At 42.8% G+C, this 19,716-nt stretch overlaps 1 protein-coding gene across 1 annotated transcript in view; it reads left to right on the forward strand.

The window, feature by feature from the left end:
* Positions 1 to 13,083, forward strand: part of VPS13C (vacuolar protein sorting 13 homolog C) — a gene marked incomplete at its 5' end in the record, with an annotated part of 135,437 nt that extends 122,354 nt beyond the window's left edge. Inside the window, 4 exons of the mRNA XM_080934608.1 lie at positions 3,720 to 3,808; positions 8,463 to 8,586; positions 10,647 to 10,730; positions 11,051 to 13,083. Coding sequence (XP_080790734.1) covers positions 3,720 to 3,808; positions 8,463 to 8,586; positions 10,647 to 10,730; positions 11,051 to 11,152 — 399 coding nt within the window. The 3' untranslated portion in view covers positions 11,153 to 13,083. The remainder of the gene's footprint in view (positions 1 to 3,719; positions 3,809 to 8,462; positions 8,587 to 10,646; positions 10,731 to 11,050) is intronic.
* Positions 13,084 to 19,716: the final 6,633 nt, after the last annotated feature.

Here is a 19,716-nt window from a genome sequence, read left to right on the forward strand (position 1 = left end):
TGGAGTAGGGGTCATGAAACAGGCAGAACCTGGAGTTTGTTGACAGCCAGCTCACTTATTTTAGTGAGCACCAGATTTAGTGAGAGTCCCTGCTCAAAGGCAGAGCAAAACAAGAGAGAGAGTAATGGGGAAGACACCTGATTATGAGCTCAGTCCTCTAGGCATCCATGTGTGCACACCTGCTCCTTCACAGATGCACACACAAACATACATGTGCATATGGCACTGACACTTCATAAATTTCATCCCCAGAGACTTCTCTTGATGCAAACAAAATAACTATAAACTATCATTTATACCCCAGCTAATTCCCAAAGTCAATGATATTTTAATTTCTATTTAAAATAACAATGGAATGTTTACTTTTGTGATTTAACAGTGTCTTATCTATTAACTAATATTGAAGCCAGAATAAAAACTTGATTCCTAATATATATTTGAACATAATGAAGACATTAAGATACAAGCATTCAGCTGGATAATATATTCTTTTTTTGTGGACAAGGTCTACTTTGTGGCCCTGGTTGACCTGAAACTCTCAGTATAATGCATTTATGTTTTTAAATGCATAGTTATAAAAAGCAATTAGTTGAATTCTCTACATCTAAAGCAAACACTGTAAAGAGAAGATAACTGATGTCCAAGACCAGGCACTGGATGGACTAAAGAAATGACCTGCATCCTTGGCTGGGTACAGCTCAGATAAAGCGCTATGCACAAGGCTCGAGTTTGAACCCTGAAATCGCCATGTTCCCCTCAAAACAAGACTTCTGTTCCCAACGGACCAAGTATAGAAAATTATGTAAATATTAATAGTAGCTGAAACATAAAACACAAAATACAAAAACAGAAAGCTTCCGGTGCCTGGGTATCTGGGGACAGGCACCGTGTCCCCGTGTGCCGCTCCTGTGAGAATCAAGCACAGTCACTTCACAAGCTCAGCTCCTGTGTGAGGGTCGCAGCTTTACTTTTCCTGCACATATTGCAGTTTTATGAAGACTTTTGTGATCCTCTTCATGGGTTCTATTTCTTTATTGTTTTATTTTATTTTTTAGCTCCTTGGTGATTCTTGTGATTTCTCTTTTTATAAATGTATGTATTAAGCAGAAAATTGTTTTAGCTAAGGTTAATAGTCACCTTGTATGGCTTTTAAGTTTCTGTTACAATGTCAGGCAGCCCTTTAATGTAATATAGTGTCATCGTCTTTGGAAGAAATAGAAGGGGCAGTGCAGTAGGGTTTGACAGCTTGTCGTGGGTAACTGAGTTTAGCTCATGCAGCTGTCCCCTGGCTTGCTGTGATCAGAGCTGAGGAAGAGGCAGTTTCTGATTGTTTACACTACTGGATCGACCCCTTAGGGGAGTAAGTGTCACTAGACCTGTAAATGTCACAGAGCCCTAGAGTATTAGATTATATCCTCCCCACTTGTATGGTGACACTGGCTTATTCTAAATGATTTATTTGGGGGTCTTTTGAGCCCCTTTATCTTTTCTTAGCCTACTAAGCATTCCTCTGTGGAAGTTCTCACTTCTAGCATAGTCCACTGTAGGATTCCCTTAGGATAATGCTACTTATGTATATATGTATATTTATGTATAGACAAACGAGCTTTATTATTTATTTTGCTGATCATTCTTAATGGTCGTACAAGATTTAACATAGTTTTCTCTGCTTTTCTACCTGACTCTGTTTTTCGGTGTATGGAAATGTTTTGCTCACACTGCCTGTTTGCTCACTCGCTGAGGTAATCTGCACTGTCTGTTGTCTCTCCAGTGCTGGTTCCTGTATTGTACTCGATAATAGTATGTACTCTGTGATGGATACCATTGTAAATTTGCCTTTTGCTTTCTCATGCCTTGTGCTGTTCCCTTACAATTAATTTGAAAGGGATGAAAAAGAATATGTAAAGGATCCTTTCTTTTACCAAAATGTTACTAAATTCCTCACGTTGAGTTTTGCATTGGTCAGGCTGGTCTCCTGCTCCCTTCAGTGACTGTATCTTGCTCTGGATTTTAGAGTCTAGTGGGTCTTTAATTGCACTGAAAAGATGTTTTCTTGGTGATAAATTGTACATGAGGGCTCTTGGTGGTTGGAGCACAGCTTGATAAAGAATGGACATTTGAGGAGAGAAGCAGGCATCTCTGCTCCCCCTCCCCCAGCTTCTCTAGCTTAAACATGTATATTCCTAGATCCAGCTAAAGGCACTACATTATTACTGTGTTTTCCTATTTCCTCTGAAGAAACTGGGGCATTGAAGGCACAAAATTGTTGAGAATTCACGGGGGCAAACTGTGAGACAAATGCCCATCTCCTCTTTGAGGTCTGTTCTGAAGATGCTGCTTCAGCTCTGTGGGAATTCTCTTCTTCATTCACGGCTTTTGCAGTCCTTCTTTGTGGCTTTTTGTGATTGGCAAGGAATGACTAGGGGCCAACACATTTTTAAAATGTGGGTTCCATTGGCAGCACCACAAGTGAGAAGTGTAATTAAGCTTTGCAACCACAGTAGCAAGTGTGCTTTCTTGGCTGTGTGCACTGACTGTGTGACCCCGGTGCTCTCAGTCATACGGTGGAGTACTAGTTCACTCAGTGTGTCTATCTCCTGTATTTTATGCCCATGTACTATTTGATCTTTAACCACTCATAGGTGTTATCAATGATATTTGTTAGTATTTGTTATAACAATGTATTTGTTTTTACTGTATATTGACTAATTTGAGTCAATAATTTTAAGATACTTGAAAAAGAAAATAAATATTTTATTGGCTACAATTTATACTTGGGTTATTTGTGCATTAGGAATAAACTGTGCAAATATTTTGAAATGCTAGAAATTCTTTGGGTCCATAATTGTCTACTTTAGTCAGAAATATAACTTTATACAAAAATGTTCATTTCAACTTTGCTTAATCTACATGACCAAATACATAGAGAGAGCAAAGCCCTTATTGTTATGTGGCATGTAACTCTGTTCAAGTAAGTGGTTGGGTCTTAGCTTTATAAATATTATTGCATATGTGTATGAGTGTACTCCTGGGTGTATGTTTGTGCACCATGTACATGACTGAGCCTTTGGAAGCCTGAAGAGGGCAGGCATCAGGTTCCTTGGAACTGGAGTTCCAGGAGATTGTGAGCTGTAGTGTGGCTGCTGGGAATGGAGGTTGGGCCCTCAGAAAGAGAAGTTAGTGCTCTGATCCACTGAGCCATCTCCAGCCTGTGGGACTTAGTTTTTAAGAATGGCCACACACTTCTCTCAAAGGAACCTGAAGAAAACTATGCCTCCCTCCTGTGAAAAGAATTTCAAAACCACTATTTCTGAATTTTATGTCTGTGCCACCCCAAGTCCTTGCCAGGGAGGGACCCTTTAAGGACCACTGAGATATTAACGTGGTGGTTTTATGTTACCATATTTATATATTCCTAACTAAGGTGTGTGATTGTTTCCGGTTGATAAGCTTTGAGTTTCTTAAGTTACTAAGAACAAAATATTTTTCAGCATATGCTCACTTGGTAAACATTCCATACACCTGTGCCTTAAGGCACTAGTGAAAAGTAATCAATAACTATATTATAAATAGCTGTTTTCTTGCTGCAGATGCCAATATGCAGTATTCTGGTTTTGTTTCTAGCATACCTTTTCCTAACACTGATTATCATCGGCTACTATACAGATTATATTTAAATAAATGTAGTTCCTAAATCTTAACTCTTGCTTTTTTCTTAGAATCATATCAAGAAGTTGGAGGGCGAGGCCTACCAGTTCCACTGTACCGTTCCTGGGAACAAGAGGGCTGTGCTTATGATTACAAACAGGTATCACCTTCCAGATGCATCCAGCTGTGCTCATACTCGTGGGAGGACTTTTGGGGGCCATGGTGACAGAGGAGTTGGAAAAGTGTACTTCAGGGGCAAGATGTCCATTTCCAAATGGTCAGAGACACACAGCTCTAGAGAGCTCTCTGACACATGTGCCCCAAGCCCCTCATTCTGGAGATGCAGAAGCTTGACCCAGCTTGGCTTAGGGGTTATCCAGATGCTGCAGCTGCTGAGGACACAGTGAGCAGGGCCTTCCTTTTGCCATGATGTCACTGTAGGGAGTCACTTCCAATAGGAGAGGGCAATGTCACTTTCCCTTGTATGCCTTTATATCGACAAATCCCGTTTAGGACAGTGGTGTCTGTCTGCTCATCCAAGTTCCTGCGGCGTATTTTGGAAATAGCAAATACCTTCTCCAGAGATAAAGGAATTGTGCTAAAATGATAAACTTACTACCTTGGGATTTACCCTAGAAACAAGCCTGCCTTCAGATAACTGCTGTAGATCAGTACCTTTCCAAGTGCGGTATTTTGTAAGATTAGAGCAGATTGTGTAGGGTAGGTACACTCTGCCCAGTGTTCTTCCTCCCTCTCCATCCTTTCCTCCCTCCATCTCTTCCTTTCTTCCTCTCTCTCCTCCCCTTTCCCTCTAATGTATCCATCCATCCGTCTGAGGTTTGGAAATCAAACCCAAGGTGTAGTGGTTGCTAAGTGAGCTCTCCCGCTGAGCTGCATCCCCAGATCCTCTACTGGATCTGAATATACCTAGATAAGAAGAAAAAATAAGAAAAGGTGAGTGAAGTGCAGAATCTAGACTGTGAAATGAGCCTTTCTGAAGAGGTTAGCTAGCCAGCCATATAAGGATCTAGTCATCTTGTTGGTCTAGTAGTTAGGAAGTGAACACGGCTGTAGAGATGCTGGACAGGTAAGAGCACTTGCTGCTCCTGGGGTGCCCAGGTTCAGTTCTTAGCACCCAGCTTGGGCTGAAGGCTCCGACATCTCTGGGCACCCGCACTTAAGTGCACATACCCACACTCCCTCACTTCAAAGTGAAAATAAACCTTCAAAAAATCTGGAGTGGGAGTTTTGGAGATGCCATACCAGAGTGTCACATGGGAGATGACGAAATTTGAACTGTGATACTTGGAGCAGGAGAGAGAATGGAGACTTCACATGGTAGGAGAACATGTTACTGGAGTGCTCAGGAGTAAAGAGCTTAAAAATGCACAAAACAATAAGCTGCCTTTGGCACAGGCTTTGATGTCTGAAACTTCACTGTGCTTGGTCAGGGGTGTGGGGATGCTGATCAGAGACTGGCTAGAACTCTGTGTGGTTATTGAAAGTGTCAGAAGAAGGAAGGCACTGCTGGCTCTTGCTCTGCAAGGGCCAGGGACTACAGCTGTCAATCCCCAACAATTCCAAAATTCTCATCGAACCCTGCTTTAATTTCCCTGCCCGTCGCTCACAGGTTCAATCAGGCCTGCCTTCCTGAACACTCAGGTCTAGCCTATTCTTCTCTTGCCTTACAGCCACTGTCTTAGTGAGGTAGTCAGTGTTTCCTCCTCGGGCTTTGCAGTAAATGCTGGTCTTAATGTCGATTCCAGACCCAGAGCCCAAACTCTCTGCTTGTCACCAAAAGTATGTCTAAAATAAAAAAAAAACCTTCATATTGTGTCTGATTACCCATAAGATAAAGTTGTAATTTAAAGAGGACATTAATAGTATTCTGAAATTAGACATTAAAGTGATTTGTCTTGCCAAGGTTTGCATTTGGTATTCCAGCCACAGGCTTCCTCCGCACGCTCAACAAACCTTTCCTTCTCCTGGGGTTGATGGCATAGGCTGTTATCCCCGCTGCTTGGGAAAGCAAGTCAAGAAGACTGCAAGTTTAAGACCTGACTAGGGTACAGATTGAATTGAGGGCCAACCTGGGCAAAGTTGTGAGACCTGCCTCAAGATGCATGGGGGCATAGCTCAGTGAGAGAGTGCTTGCCTAGCATTTTCAAGGCCCTGAGTTCAATTCTGAGTACCACGCAATCACTTTGCAATCTTAGTCTGTCAGAGTGTCTGTATTGTCTAAACAGTCACTGCCTATTTATAAAGAGAACACCCTCTTTATAGATCGACTGGAACTCGTCCTGGTCATCAGTGCAGCCTGCCCAGTTTCCAATGCTGAGTTCCTGGTGGCATTCGCTGTCTGTGTGATTGTTTCCTGTCCGTGCAGAGTTGGCATCTTTATTCTTTCCTCTGGCACCTATGTGTTGTTTGAATTCACAAATCTACATTGCTAGTTTTGCTGTCTTTGGTGGTGACTTAAAATCAAGTATAGTTACATCAATTATTAATCTGTCTCAGTGACTGGGAAATCAGTCTTGGTGTCCTTTAAAGATTATGCTATTTTTTAAAAATTGCTTTTCAGTAAAATGAGACATTTCTCCTGTGATATATACATTAGCATTAAAATGTTCAAGTCTGGTATTTATTAGCAGGTCCAAAGTGAGTCTTTGCTGACATTTGGGCTTGTGACATTTCCTGTATGATCTGTCTTGGCTGGAAGTAAGTGACTGACAGGGAAGAGCAATTAGGAAGCTTCCTGGTAAATCAGTTCCTCTTCAGGGGCGCCTGCTGCTTGCCGCCTGATGAGGGATGAGGTGCTTCTTGTGTTTCAAAGGTGATTTCCCTCCCAGTTGTTCTGCTGGTTTTGAACCAGTGACAGCATTCCTGAATCCTGCAAGACTGACAGGAGGGCATTTTTAAAGTCTATTTTGTTTGGTAGAGAGTTATATTACATTTCACTTAACATTTACATGGACTCTTTTTTAACAACATACTTTTCTCTGAGTGAAGTTTTAATTTTTTTATTATTTAATTTTTTTTACAGTCGAGCTGTTGCACCTCTCTGCGTCCCCCTCCCACAGTTCCTCATCCCATACCTCCCACCCCCCACCCCTGTCTCCAAAAGGGTGTTCCTCCACACACACAAGTGCCCCCCACTCTCTGAGACCCAACCCACTGAGTCCTCTTCCCAAGTCCCTGATAAAGAGCCTCCCTCCCCCTCCCCTTCCACCCCTCCTTAGGTCGAATATTTTCATTCATTCTGCTGGCCCTCAGGGCTTCTCTCCTGCCCCCCCAACCCATATCTGATCTAGTTCCTCCTCCCCCCCTCCCTAGTCAGGTCTGTCCCTCCCTCTGCCTCCCATGATTGTTTTCTTCTCCTTCCCAAGTGGGATGGAAGCTTGTTAACCTTCTTAAATTCTGTGGAATGTAGCATAGGTATTCTGTACATTTTGGCTAATATCCATTTATCAGTGAGTACATACCATGCATGTTATTTTTGTCTGAGTCACCTCACTCAGGATGATAGTTTTTAGTTACATCCATTTGCCTGCAAAACTCAGAATATCCTTCTCCTTAATAGCTAAATAATATTCTATTGTTTAAATAAACCACCTTTTCTGTATCCATTCTTTGTTCACGGGACATTAGAGTTGCTTCCTGTTTCTGGCTATTACAGATAAAGCTGATATGAACATGGTGGAGCATGTGCCCCTGAGGTATGGTGGGGCATCTTTGGGGTATATATATACCCAAGAGGTGGTATAGCTGGGTCTTCGGATTTCCATTTTCTGAAGAACCTCCAGATTGATTCCCAGAGTGGGTATATCAGTTTGGAACCCCACCAGCAATGGAGGAGTATTCCTCTTTCTCCACATCCTCGCCAGCATGTGCTGTCACCTGAGGTTTTGATCTTAGCCATTCTGACTGGTGTAAGATGGAATCTCGGGTTTGTTTTGATTGCGTTTCTCTGATGACTAAGAACCTTGAAGATTTCTTTAGGTGCTTCTCTGCTATTTGAGATTCCTCTGTTGTGAGTTCCCTGGTTAGCTCTATATCCCATTCTTTGATTGTGTTGTTTGGTTTTATGGAGGTTAGCTTCTTGAGTTCTTTATATATTTTAGATATTAGCCTCTATTGGATGTGAGGTTAGTGAAGTTTTGTTCCAAATCTGTAAGTTGCCAATTTGTCCCATTGACTGTGCCTTTAAAAATGTTTATTCTTAAGAATTTCATGCATATATGGTGAAATATGATCATACATGGCCTCCATTTCTCCCTTCCAACTTCCCTTGTCTCTTCTCCCAACATGCCTCTTTCCTAACTTATGTTTCCACTTTCCTCTTCCTTTTGTTTTAATAACTCTAATTTTTGCTGATAATATGCACATGAATGTTTGCTATCCACTAGAAAACAGGAAACCTACCAGCAGCTACACTCAAAACTCCCTCCCCAAGGAACTGTCCAGCGCCAGGAGCTCCTCAGTAATGAGGCCTGGAGACTGTTTCCCATCTGTGATGGGATTTGGGCCAGCTTGATCTTGGGCACATCCTGTAATGGAAGCCACAGCAGCTTTGAGTTCCTAAGTGCAGTAGCCACGACATGCCCAGAAGACAGCATTTCCCAGCATCCTCCCACCCTCCAGCTGCTACATTCTCTCTGCCTGCTCCTCCTGAAAAACATTTCCCATCCCTCTTCAGGCTTAATGTCGGGCCTCTGCCCCCCAGCACCTGTGGGGGTCAGCTTTTGTTATATATTAAACACGCAGAGTAAAGATGGAGCTGATCTGTGGCTGTGTTTGTTTTCTTTTCCAAACAGGCGAGTACTGTTTATAAAGGAAGTTGAGATCCTAGGCCATATGTCTGTGGACTGGCATTGTCTGTTTGAAGATTTTGTCTGCCCTCCTGAAGTCAGTGAAAATCTGCTGAAGATTTCAGTGCAGGTGAGGAGATCAGAACGAGACGTTCAGAGCCAGGGCCCCCATCGGTGCTTCCTGGCTGCCATGCGGAGGAGCAGGGACACCTCTGTGCTAGTGTGCTAGCACATGCCAAGCTGTAAACAAACACCTAATCTTGTCCAACTCTTACTTTCTGAAAGACAGTGAACTATTAATTGATCCACCAGAATTGCTTCTGCCTTTTGGTGAAACTAAGCATTAGTGAGCTTTTGTTTCTTCTTATGTACACCTGTTATGCTATAACCTTAGACATTTCAACAGATATTCTCTTTGCTCTGCTATCAGTAGACTAAGAGCTTCTGTGAAGTAAACGTTAGGTCCGTGGGACTCTAGAAAGGCTGAAATGCTTGTGGTGAAAACATGGCTACCTGAGTTTGAGCCCCAGAGCCCTTTGGAGAGAAATGACCCTATAGAGTTGTCTGCACACACACTGTTGTACTCACACCTACCTGTCAACACATTGCACACACAAACTTAAAAATAGATTAGATCTAAATAGCTCCGTTATAATCTGGTGCACACAAAAGGTCAGTGCAACTCCCACATGTGGTCATGTGTCTTTCCTCCAATCCTTTTCTAAAGACGGACTTTCTATTACACGGTATGGAGTTAGCAGAAGTTATACCTCATCTGTGCTGGGTTCTCAAGCTTACCCCCACCCCACATTTTACCCTAGATTTATTTTTATCTCTCTTAAGAAAACATACCTATTGGCATTCTAAATATGGCATTGTGTATCTTTCTTTTGCTTAAACAACAATGATATTATTCTCTTTACCAAAACTCTCTAAAAGAAACATTTCCCACAGATTTTAAATAGGTGTAAAGTGATTGTCCTTTACTTCTCTCAACATAGACATTTATAAACAAGAGACTCCCATGTCAGCCCATCCATGTGTGTTCTGGTGCAGGTCCTCACCTAGAGCATCACTGCACAGAGTGCCCTGGCAGGAAACAGCGCTCTGGAGTGGGGACAGACTGTTCCATGTATATTTTACAGTTCCCTGGTTACCATTTGTCTTTCAGTTAGTTTTCTCTTGCTGCAATAAGAAAACACCATGAGAAGGCAATATAAAAAAAAAGTTTAATTGAGGCTTACTGTTTCAGAGGGTAGATCCATGATTCTGGAGCAAAGCCATGGTGGCTGGAACAGCTGAACCCTTACATTGTGATCTTAAGGAGAGACTGGGTGTGGTGTGAGTCTTTTGAATTCTCAAAACCTGTCCCTAGTTACATACCTCTTCCAACAAGGCCACACCCCTCAATCCTTCCCAAATAGTTCCACCAAAGTACCAAATATTCAAACATATAAGCCTTTGGGAGCCAATCTCATTCAAACTACCACAGCACCTTGCCTTCACATGAGTGGTGAGAATTGATTCAGTATATTTTTACATTGCATAAGAATTTTATCTCTCAGCAGATGAAAGGGAGGGTCGTTTGGTCTGCCACTGGTTGGTTAGCTGTCATGCTTTGTCACAGGCTTTGTTATAGGATGTTTTAGTTAGGGTTTTATTACTGTGAACAGACACCATGACCAAGGCAAGTCTTACAAGGACAACATTTAATTGGGGCTGGCTTACAGGTTCAGAGGTTCAGCCCAGTGTCATCACAGTGAGAGCATGGCAGCGTCCAGGCAGGCTTGGTGCAGGAGGAGCTCAGGGTTCTACATCTTCATCCGAAGGAAACCAGGAACAGACTGAGCATCCTCAGGCAGCTAGGAGGAAGGTCTCCAAGCCAACCCCCAGAGTGACATACTTCCTCCAACAAGGCCTCACCTTCTACTAGTGCCACTCCCTGGGCTAAGCATATGCAAACCATCACATAGGCTATTTACTGTTGCCTGGAGAAGCCTTTATTTTACACGAATAGGTCTATAAATTCTGACTCTAGTGTGCAGCCACTGTCCTTGTAGCAAGGTGATTTATTTCATAGCATACTTGGTGGTGCTTATTAAATAAGTTGACATTTAAGCATCCAATTAAAGATTATGGGTTATTTCTTCTAAAGAATAATTTTTCTGTCATTATTTCTTTTAAAAACAGGAGCAGGGTCTGTTCCATAAAAAAGATAGTACCAATGTAGGCTATCTTCGGAAAATTTACCTGAAGGATCCCATCACAGCCAAGGTAAACTGTTCATTTTAATAACATCCCCTCCCCCGCCACAAGGTTTTTAACCAGAAGACTTTAAGCTAGTCACCATTATCCCTCACACACTACTACTGGTGACTGTGAATTAGTGCTCCTGTGAATGGCAGGCTGGAAACTCACCAAAGTGGAAGGGTTGTGGTTCATACCTCATGTGTGGGCGGTACAGCCTGGAAGGGTTGTGGTTCATACCTCATGTGTGGTGGTAGCCTGGTCCTTGTTCACACCTGCATGGAGACTCTGGCATCTCTGCCTCTCCTATCCATCTTTGCAGTTGATGACCCTGCTTTGCCTTCCAGAGAGCCTTTGATGCCATTGAGAGCGCAGAGTCAGCAAGGCAGCAGCAGAAGCTGATGAGGCAGTCTTCAATGAAGCTCCTCAGGCCCCAGGTTCCATCTTGACCATGGATTTTACAAGACTTCTGACAGGGAAACAGCTGCTTCTGGAGTCCTGCTAAAGAGAACATTTCCAGCAGTTCCGTGGTTCTGTTTTTTGGTTTGTTTTTGTTTTGCTTTTTGTGAGTCTTGGTTTTGCAATTCTGCATGTATTAGGAGTCTTCTGCTACACATATAGGTCAGACCGCAAAGAAATACCACTTTGGCACCGAGAGACTTGTTCATTAATATTAAAATTGTGAAGCAAAAAGTGGTGGGCTTGTTTTTAATTGTCTTTCCTGAAGAAAGGGGATTTTAAAATGAGTAGTGTTCTCTGAAAGGTTTTATCCAGACAAGTAGTGGACGCTCTGACGGTAATTGAACTAAGAGAGCACTTTTGGTAAGCCAGGCAGCTGAAGAAATGCACCCAAAAGAGAGAAGGCGTGTTTTCTAGAATGAAAACCTTCTTTTTCTTATAATAGGACGAGTTTTACACGGGTGTTTTTTTTTCTCCTCTGGCTTCTGAAAGCTTCGGCGGGCAGCGTGCACCGCCGCCTGGAGTGAGAAACCCTCGATGTGAGAACGGGCGCTGTCAGGATGAACTCATGAGCACAAACACACAAACACGACTTCTGAGAAACGGGAACTGAGAAATTGCACTACACGCTCCTTGGCATTCAGGAATAGATAAAATACAGTATTTTTTATATTTCCAGAGGTTTATTTTAGAATGTAAAAGATTGCAAGGGGTGTCATAAACATTTAATTCTAATGCATACCTGTAAATGTCTTTTAAATATCTGTTAGGATGAATGAAAAATCTCTACTTCCTTTATTATGTAAGTTTTTTTATCTGTACAGAGAAGAGAAACAGGTTTTCCTGTGTGCATCATGAAGCTCAGCAGCTGCTGTCCTTCCTCATCTCCCTGAGGCATGTTAGATCCGGGCTGCCTGTTGGCAGGTTAGGTAGTAGGGCAAGGGCTGCCTGCCACTCTGAGGGACTTTGTTTCCTTGAGTGGACCTTTAGTCTTGTTCAGGGTATTGAACAAGTCTTAGTGAAAGCGCACAGTCAGCCATGAGATAAAGGTGTGGATGCTCCTGTCTTGCTCTGCCCTAGTTGATGTGGGGCCCCCTTCCACACTCACTGCAGCCACACTGCCGAGACTGCATGGGAAGACTTCGTAGCTCCCACTGCTGCTTCGGGTTTCTCTAAGGGAGAGTGCAGAAATCAGTGAATGACTTTTATAGTTGTTAGATTTTTAATTCAATTCCTTTCTTTCCTTTCCTCACTCTGCTCCCAGCTTCAGTTTCTTTCTTTCCCTTCTTTACTTTCTGCCTACTTTTCTTTCTTCCCTCCCTCCCTCCCTCCCTCCCTCCCTCCCTCCCTCCCTCCCTCCCTTCCTTTTGATAGGGTCTCACAAAGTAGAGCAGCTGGCCTTGAACTCATAAAAATCTGCCTACCTCTGCCTCCCAAGTGCTGGCTGGGATCAAAGGCATGAGCCACTGTGCCTAGCTCAATACCTTTATTCCTGTTAGAAAAATCATCACATATAAAACTGATAGCTTTAAACCCAGTTGGACTTTCTAGGGCTAGAAGGCAGTGATAAGCCTTCTAGCAAATACAGTAGCAGTCTGTGTCTTTAAAACTGACTCAATTGGGAATTTGAATATCTGACTACATTTTTCATGTCAATCTCATCTGTCAAACGGTGTTGTAAATATTTAAGGCATTATATTGCACCGATGGTTTGTTCCAGAAACAAGTGTACAGAGTATTAGATGAAGAACAATCAAGTCTATAAACTCATTGTTTCAGTTGGCAATCTTCCGTGGCATTTTTACTTGGCACAATGTTCTGGTACAGGAGTAACTCACTGGTTGGATGTAATTAGGTGTGTGGTCTTTTTTTTACAAATGCATTCAGGGACAGTGACTTGCTTATAACCTTCTGAGAAAAATAAAACATTGTTACATTGTTTATGTGTGTGAGATCTGTGTTGTGTTAAACACTGACATCACATTCTCTTTACATCAACTCTCCCCTTCTGCCCTGGTGACAGTCAGAGGACAGTGACACACTGCAGAGGATTTCACAAGGAGCTGGTGAGGGAAAGCCAGGCTCTGAGCCCCCCTCCCACACTGGAGCTGTGTGGTCCAGCTACAGTACTCGATGAGCTCCTGCCTGTCCAAGACGGGTGGGCCATCTCACCTCATTCTGATCTAGAAACTTCTTCACAACATATCCAGATGGTTGTCTCCCAGTGATCCCAGAGCTTATGTGGTTAACAGTATTGACCACACACCCTCTGTCTTAGGGTTTCTGTTCCTGCACATCAAGACCAAGAAGCAATTCGGTCTATTCGGCTTATACTTCTACATTGCTGTTCATCACCAGAGGAAGTCAGGACTGGAACTCAAGCAGGTCAGGAAGCAGGAGCTGATGCAGAGGCCATGGAGGGATGTTACTGGCTTGCCTCCCCTGGCTTGCTCAGCCTGCTTTCTTATAGAACCCAGGTCTACCAGCCAAGGGATGGCATTACCCACAATGGGCTGGGCCCTTCCCCCTTGATCACTAGTTGAGAAAATGCCTTATAGCTGGATCTCATGGAGGCATTTCCTCAACTGAGGCTCCTTTGTGATAATTCCAACTTGTGTCAAGTTGACACAAAACCAGACAGTACACCCTCAAAATTATTAACCTTATGTTATTAATTATTAATAACATTGGATTTATTAAACATCTCAAAATTTAGACAAAAATTAAAACAACAACAATAACAACAAAACAGACCATAGGAGAGACTGTGCACGACACTAGAATTCTTTCCCACTCAGACCATGCCAATACTGTGTCTTACAGTTTGACTGGCAAGGCATTTTGCTATTGAGATTGATGTCCAGTAGAACAAAGTACCTCTGGATGGCACGACATGAGGATTTGTGGCATCCAGAAGAAGCACAAGCCAAGAATGAAGCATTCTTTCCCTCCTGTATATTAAGTCCTAGCTGCTGGAAGGGCGGGTTTTAAATAATTGGCCTCCAGTGAGAAAACAATTGGGCTGTGAGAAAAGAGAACATCCCTGTTTCCTAGGTCAGCTTCATTCTCTATGATCATAATAATGAGCCTTTACAGAAAGGACTTACTTCCCCCACAGTAATTCTCATAAACCCAGTGAAAGATCAGGTGACCTCTCCTGAGATGGAGTAGGCTGCTGCCGATTTTCTAAATGTGGCTCAAATCCCATGATAAACGACTTTTATCAAAAGTAGATTGGGAATCTTGACTTTGGGTTTTGTAGTTTTTGTGAAGGATGCCCTCTGATACCAGCGTCTCCCTTGGCCACCATCTTTCCTCTTCGCAGGCTGCCTTTCCTGCTCCATTACATCTCTGTGATTATCTCCTTCCGTGCTGGCAAATTATCTTTATTGACCGGTGGTTGTCAAAGAAGACTCTAGATAACAGGTTCTTCTAAATAAGCTTCAGGAGAAGCACAGCGACACTGACTCATTGGTGACAGCCAGCTGCACACTCCAGGGGAGAATTTAGCTGTGGGACAAGATAGCAAAGCCTTGAAGTTAACGTTCTAGTTAAGACTTGTCAGGTGGAGCAGACATGGGCTCCAAATGAGGCGACTCAGATGCCACAGTGAGGAAGTAATTGAAATCAGGGTCAGCAGCACCCTTCAAGACTGTCTCAGCTCCACACCCTTGGCCTTTGATAGAGAGGGATACTAAGTGTCAGTGTGTAATCAACATGGCCGACATTGGTGTCTTGTATTTCTTTTAAGACTTTGTATCTTTATCCCCCACCTCAAGTTACTTACTTCCTGTGTTTTAAGCCTAACAGTTGCATAGGGATTTTCCATAGAAAAATACTCACGAGTCTAAGCCAGCCAGCCCTTGGTTTAAACTATTTCCCAGGTCCTGGAGAATTCTAACCTGTACTTTAATGTTATTGTGACAGTTAATAATAATATATGTAGCCTCTGAGGTATAATGGGCAGGAAGTAAAAACTTGACCTCTCTAATGCTCTTTAGAACTAAGAATGAAATGCCCCAGGTTCTACCACAAGCCATTAGATAGTTCTGCTATCAGAAACAATACACAATAGGTGCTTTCTCAGTGTGCCTGGGCACATGCCCAGGAAGAGATGGTATTTCAGATGACAGGGCAGGACATAGAGCGGTGATGTGATTTGAATGGGAGCTATAAAGGTTTAGCCTCGCCAGAGGGTGCTGCAGCTTCGTTAAGCATGCATTTATTGATGGTTTAAATTAAGCCGCCACAGTTGAAGAGGGCACGGCTCTCTTCCCCGAGGAGTACTGTGAGGAGCTTAACCTACTTCGACACTTCTGATCAAATCTTCCCCACTTCACTCAATTCACAGTGGTTCACACTTTCAACAAGCAATAAGGGGGGTATGAATTAGTGAATTAATATCTGAGTTCTTAGCCTTTCCACTAATGAACTCCAGTCATTTGAGTAATCTATTATGAATAGCAGGTTTTTTTTCCTTAGGAAATCATACTCCTGGGAGGTTCTGGAAGAGCAGTGAGGTCTATGAAACATTTAGAATTGTGTCTAAAGTCACTGCCAGCCGGAAAACTATAGCTTGCTCATGTCAAAGATTCCTGTAGGTAAAGTTTAGAGAACCAGAAGACACTTGCTCCAAACTGACCTCAGAAGAGCAAAGACGGCCTGTTGCACATCTGTCCGCGTGGTGCAGGGCGGATGGGAGCCACTGAGAACCCTGTTTGTAAAGACTGTAAAGGCGGATTGTGTAGGACCTGGCTGAGTGGATAAGACTGTATTTCCTGTGTCACCTGAAATTAGTCAGTGAACTTGGAGTTAGAAATCAGCTCCATTACAATCACCAGCAACGTTTACGTGTCAAATGATTTTGCTTTAATGATTTTTGAAGAAAATTGTCTACTTGGGGACCTGTAATAGCTTGAGTCTAAATGTCCTCCACAGACCCGAGTTCAAACACTCAGTCCCTAGGCAGCGGTACTGTCCGGGGAGGCTGTGGGACCTTTGGATTCTGTGGCTCCGCTAGCAGAAGTTAAGTCACTGGGGTCAGACCTTCAGTTATATCCTCTTGTGGTGCCTGCCCAAGCTTTCTGCTTTCTTGTTCTCTGGTACGGGAGGACCTCCCACCTCATGCTCCTTCCGGGACACATGGAGTCAGACCCGATGCTATGACTTCCGCCAGCAGGATGATTATAACCCCGGAATCAAAAAATATCTGCTCTCTCTTTGAGATGCTTCAACTAGATGTTGAGTTATAGTAAAGTCAATCATGGGAAGTCCTTATATTCAGCACAGGCATATCTCCTTGTGGATTTTCATCCGTTACACTTAGACACAATGAGGATGTTTCCATGCCCAAGCTTGAGTGTGAAACACTCGTATCAAAGGAAGGCTGGCCTTGGGTGCTGCCATCCAACCGTTTTCATCATCTGCTACCATCCACAATCACAGTGACACCCAGTCATCTTATATACCCGATCCACCCCATTCACCCCCTTAGGATATGGGAGCACAGATCTCCATCAATGCCATCGGAACCAACTGAGACAGAGTGGGCCTCAGACAATCCTAAATTTCCTGTTACTTCCTAACAGTAAAAAAATCTCGGCCTTAGAAGTAAAATGTCTCTATTATCATGATTTATTTCCTATAACCAGACTGGAGAGATGGCTTAGTCACTAACCAGAAATATTTCCTATACACACAGAAACACTACATTATCTTTTTATTAGACTTTTATATGTGTGTGCCTGCATGATTTTTGTGTGTACCGTGTATGGGCAGATGCTGGGAAGGGCAGAGCAGGCAGTTGTGAGCTGCCTGATATGGGTGATGGGAACCATCCCAGGTCCCCGGCAGGGTTGCTTTAACTCCTGATCTATGACATGTAATAACGTTTACTAAACTGTAACTTGTACAGTTGTATAAAAAAGATCCCGAGGAAAAAAATCTCTTTTATTCTTTTAGCTTATTTCTTCATTTAAAAATAAGAATTTTGGACTAAATGTGCCTTCATGTTAACCTTTGAGTTTGAATATGGGTAAAATGACCAAATTTAGGTTATTTTAAAAGTGTGAGGTGTGTTTCTAGAGGAAGCCTTTCTTCCCTCTCCCTCACAACTGCCTCACGGACATTAGGCGTATGTTCTAAACTACCGGTGAGCTCTTTAAAAAAGCACACAGCCTTTAGCTGAAAAAGAAGAGAAGGCGAGAGGAACAGTTGCTAACCTTTTCATGTGGGAATAGTCTGGACGCAGAGACAGATAATGAAGACGCCTGGCGGAACTGAGGGCTGGAATGGCTAACCTGGAGCCCGCCAGGCTGTGAGATGGATCCTGCTCATCCTGAAGAGGCACACCCTCAGCCTCAGTGACAGTGAGGACCATGGCCACTCATAAAGCCATAGCTCACCTTTCAAACACCACAGCCACCATCGGGCACAACACAGCAAGGTGCTTTCATTTTCCAGATGAAGAAGCAAGCTATTAGGAGGGATTTACTTACCAAGAAGTAAGTAACTTTGAGCAACCGACCCACAGCACATTTCTGGTGCATGGTGCTAGCGGTAAGCACGGGAGTAGCCGAGGGCGAGACGTTTTAAGCTTGAGAAAGCAGTATGGACAAAGATGATGTTAACGGGTATGGATGACGCCTTAAATAATTTTGCTCTCTTTATGTGTACATTCAGTGTATTCATCTGACCTAATTCTCTCACGATGAGACGGAGACATTATGGGTCCCGTGGCCCCACCCTATAGCTGTTCTCTACCCATCGAAAGCTTCATATTCTCTGTGTTCTTAATCACATGGCCTTTTCATAGAGTAAACATAGGGTTCTCACGTACCACTCAATCCATTATCTGGCTAATGGCTTAACATCCCACTTGAGCTGAACATGTGTTCACGTGTGTTGAAGTCTTAAGGTGCATAGGACACATTTGTAAACACAAAGAAAACCACAGGAGCCAGCTAGAAAGAACAGAAAGATTACTAAAAAGGGATCAATAATTGGGATTGACTAACAGCCACACCTGGGAGACATCACAGAGCAGAACATGACTAAGAGAATATTGATCATTTCCTTGTGTTTAATTAACATTCAAGAGGAAGTTCTCCAGTCTCAGACAATTTCTTAAGAAACTACTAGGGGACAGGGAATTAATCAGTGGGCAAAGAGCTTACCATGCAAGGATGAGGACCTTAGTTCAGGATCTCCAGAAAGCTTATAAAAAGCTTATATGTCAGTAGAAGCCTGTGGTCTCAGGATTGAGGAACAGACAGGAGGACCTCAGGGCTCATTGGTTGGGTAGTTTAGCCAACCAGTGATCTCTAGGTTCAGGGAGAAACCCTGTTTCAAAACACAACATGGGGAATGATGGGAGAAGACATCAAGTATCAGCTTCTGGCCTCTGTAGGGGCATGTAGGTACACACACACAGACACACACACACACAGACACACATACACAGACACACACACAGATACACACACACACACACAGACACACACACAGACACACACACACACACACACACACACACACACTCGAGAGGGAAGTATGACTAAACAATGTCCTTCAGGAAAAGAGCAATAAAACAAAGAATAGACATAAAAAATAAAATATAATGGGAATAAATTGGTAATAGAGTATAGCAAAGATATATAAGTTGATCAAAACTATAAAATGTCTTTTGGAGAAAGTGATAAAATATTGAAGACAAGATATATCTTGTTAAATTCTAAGCTATATGATGTTCTTGGATCCGTCACACTAGAAGGTTGTAATACTCAAATTCAAGTGTTCTAGACAGCATCTCATTAATTCATGGAGCTCAGCAGGCTGTATATAAAAAACAGAAGGCCTAGGATTACTCACTTTAGGAATAGGCCAGTAGGACAAATAGGGAGGAACAAGAGGACCGAACAAGAGGAACAAACAGAGGCCACAAGTGGGCATACAATTTGTGAAAAGAAGAGTAAACAAGTCTAGCAGGCATTCAGCCAAGTGCTCCGTATATTCTCATTTCTCCTCAGAAATGGCATGGTGTTTGTCAGTCATAGTGTCTTTGTAATAACTAAAAGTCAGGGCTGGAAATGTGGCTCAGTGGCATCAGAGGACGTGACCTGAGTTCTCACAACTGTATTAGGTTAATCACAAAGTGCCTGTAACTCTAGCTTCTTGGGATCTGACACTCTTCTGGCCTTTTATTCACACGTACAGGCATGCGGACACACAAACATGCATAAATTATAATAAATACACATCTTTAAAAACATAACCAACTGGCAAAAATACCCCACATGTCTTATTAAGAGATAAAAGGCTAAATGTGTGTCACAAAAGACAATCAAAAGTTATAGATCCTGAAAAGGTAAGGTAAGGATGATGGGGATGGGGTTGAGAGAGGTGCGGGCAAGAATAGTCAGAATGTTACAGACACGTGTGACTTAGTCAAACCACAGGCAACCAACATGACTGCCAAAAAAGCTGTTAATTGTAATACCTTAAGAATTCCCTTAATGCCATATGAAGAAAACAACCCTCCAGGAAAATGAGCAAA

Source organism: Micromys minutus (assembly GCF_963924665.1).
Source record: "Micromys minutus genome assembly, chromosome: 21".
Lineage (NCBI taxonomy): Eukaryota > Metazoa > Chordata > Mammalia > Rodentia > Muridae > Micromys > Micromys minutus.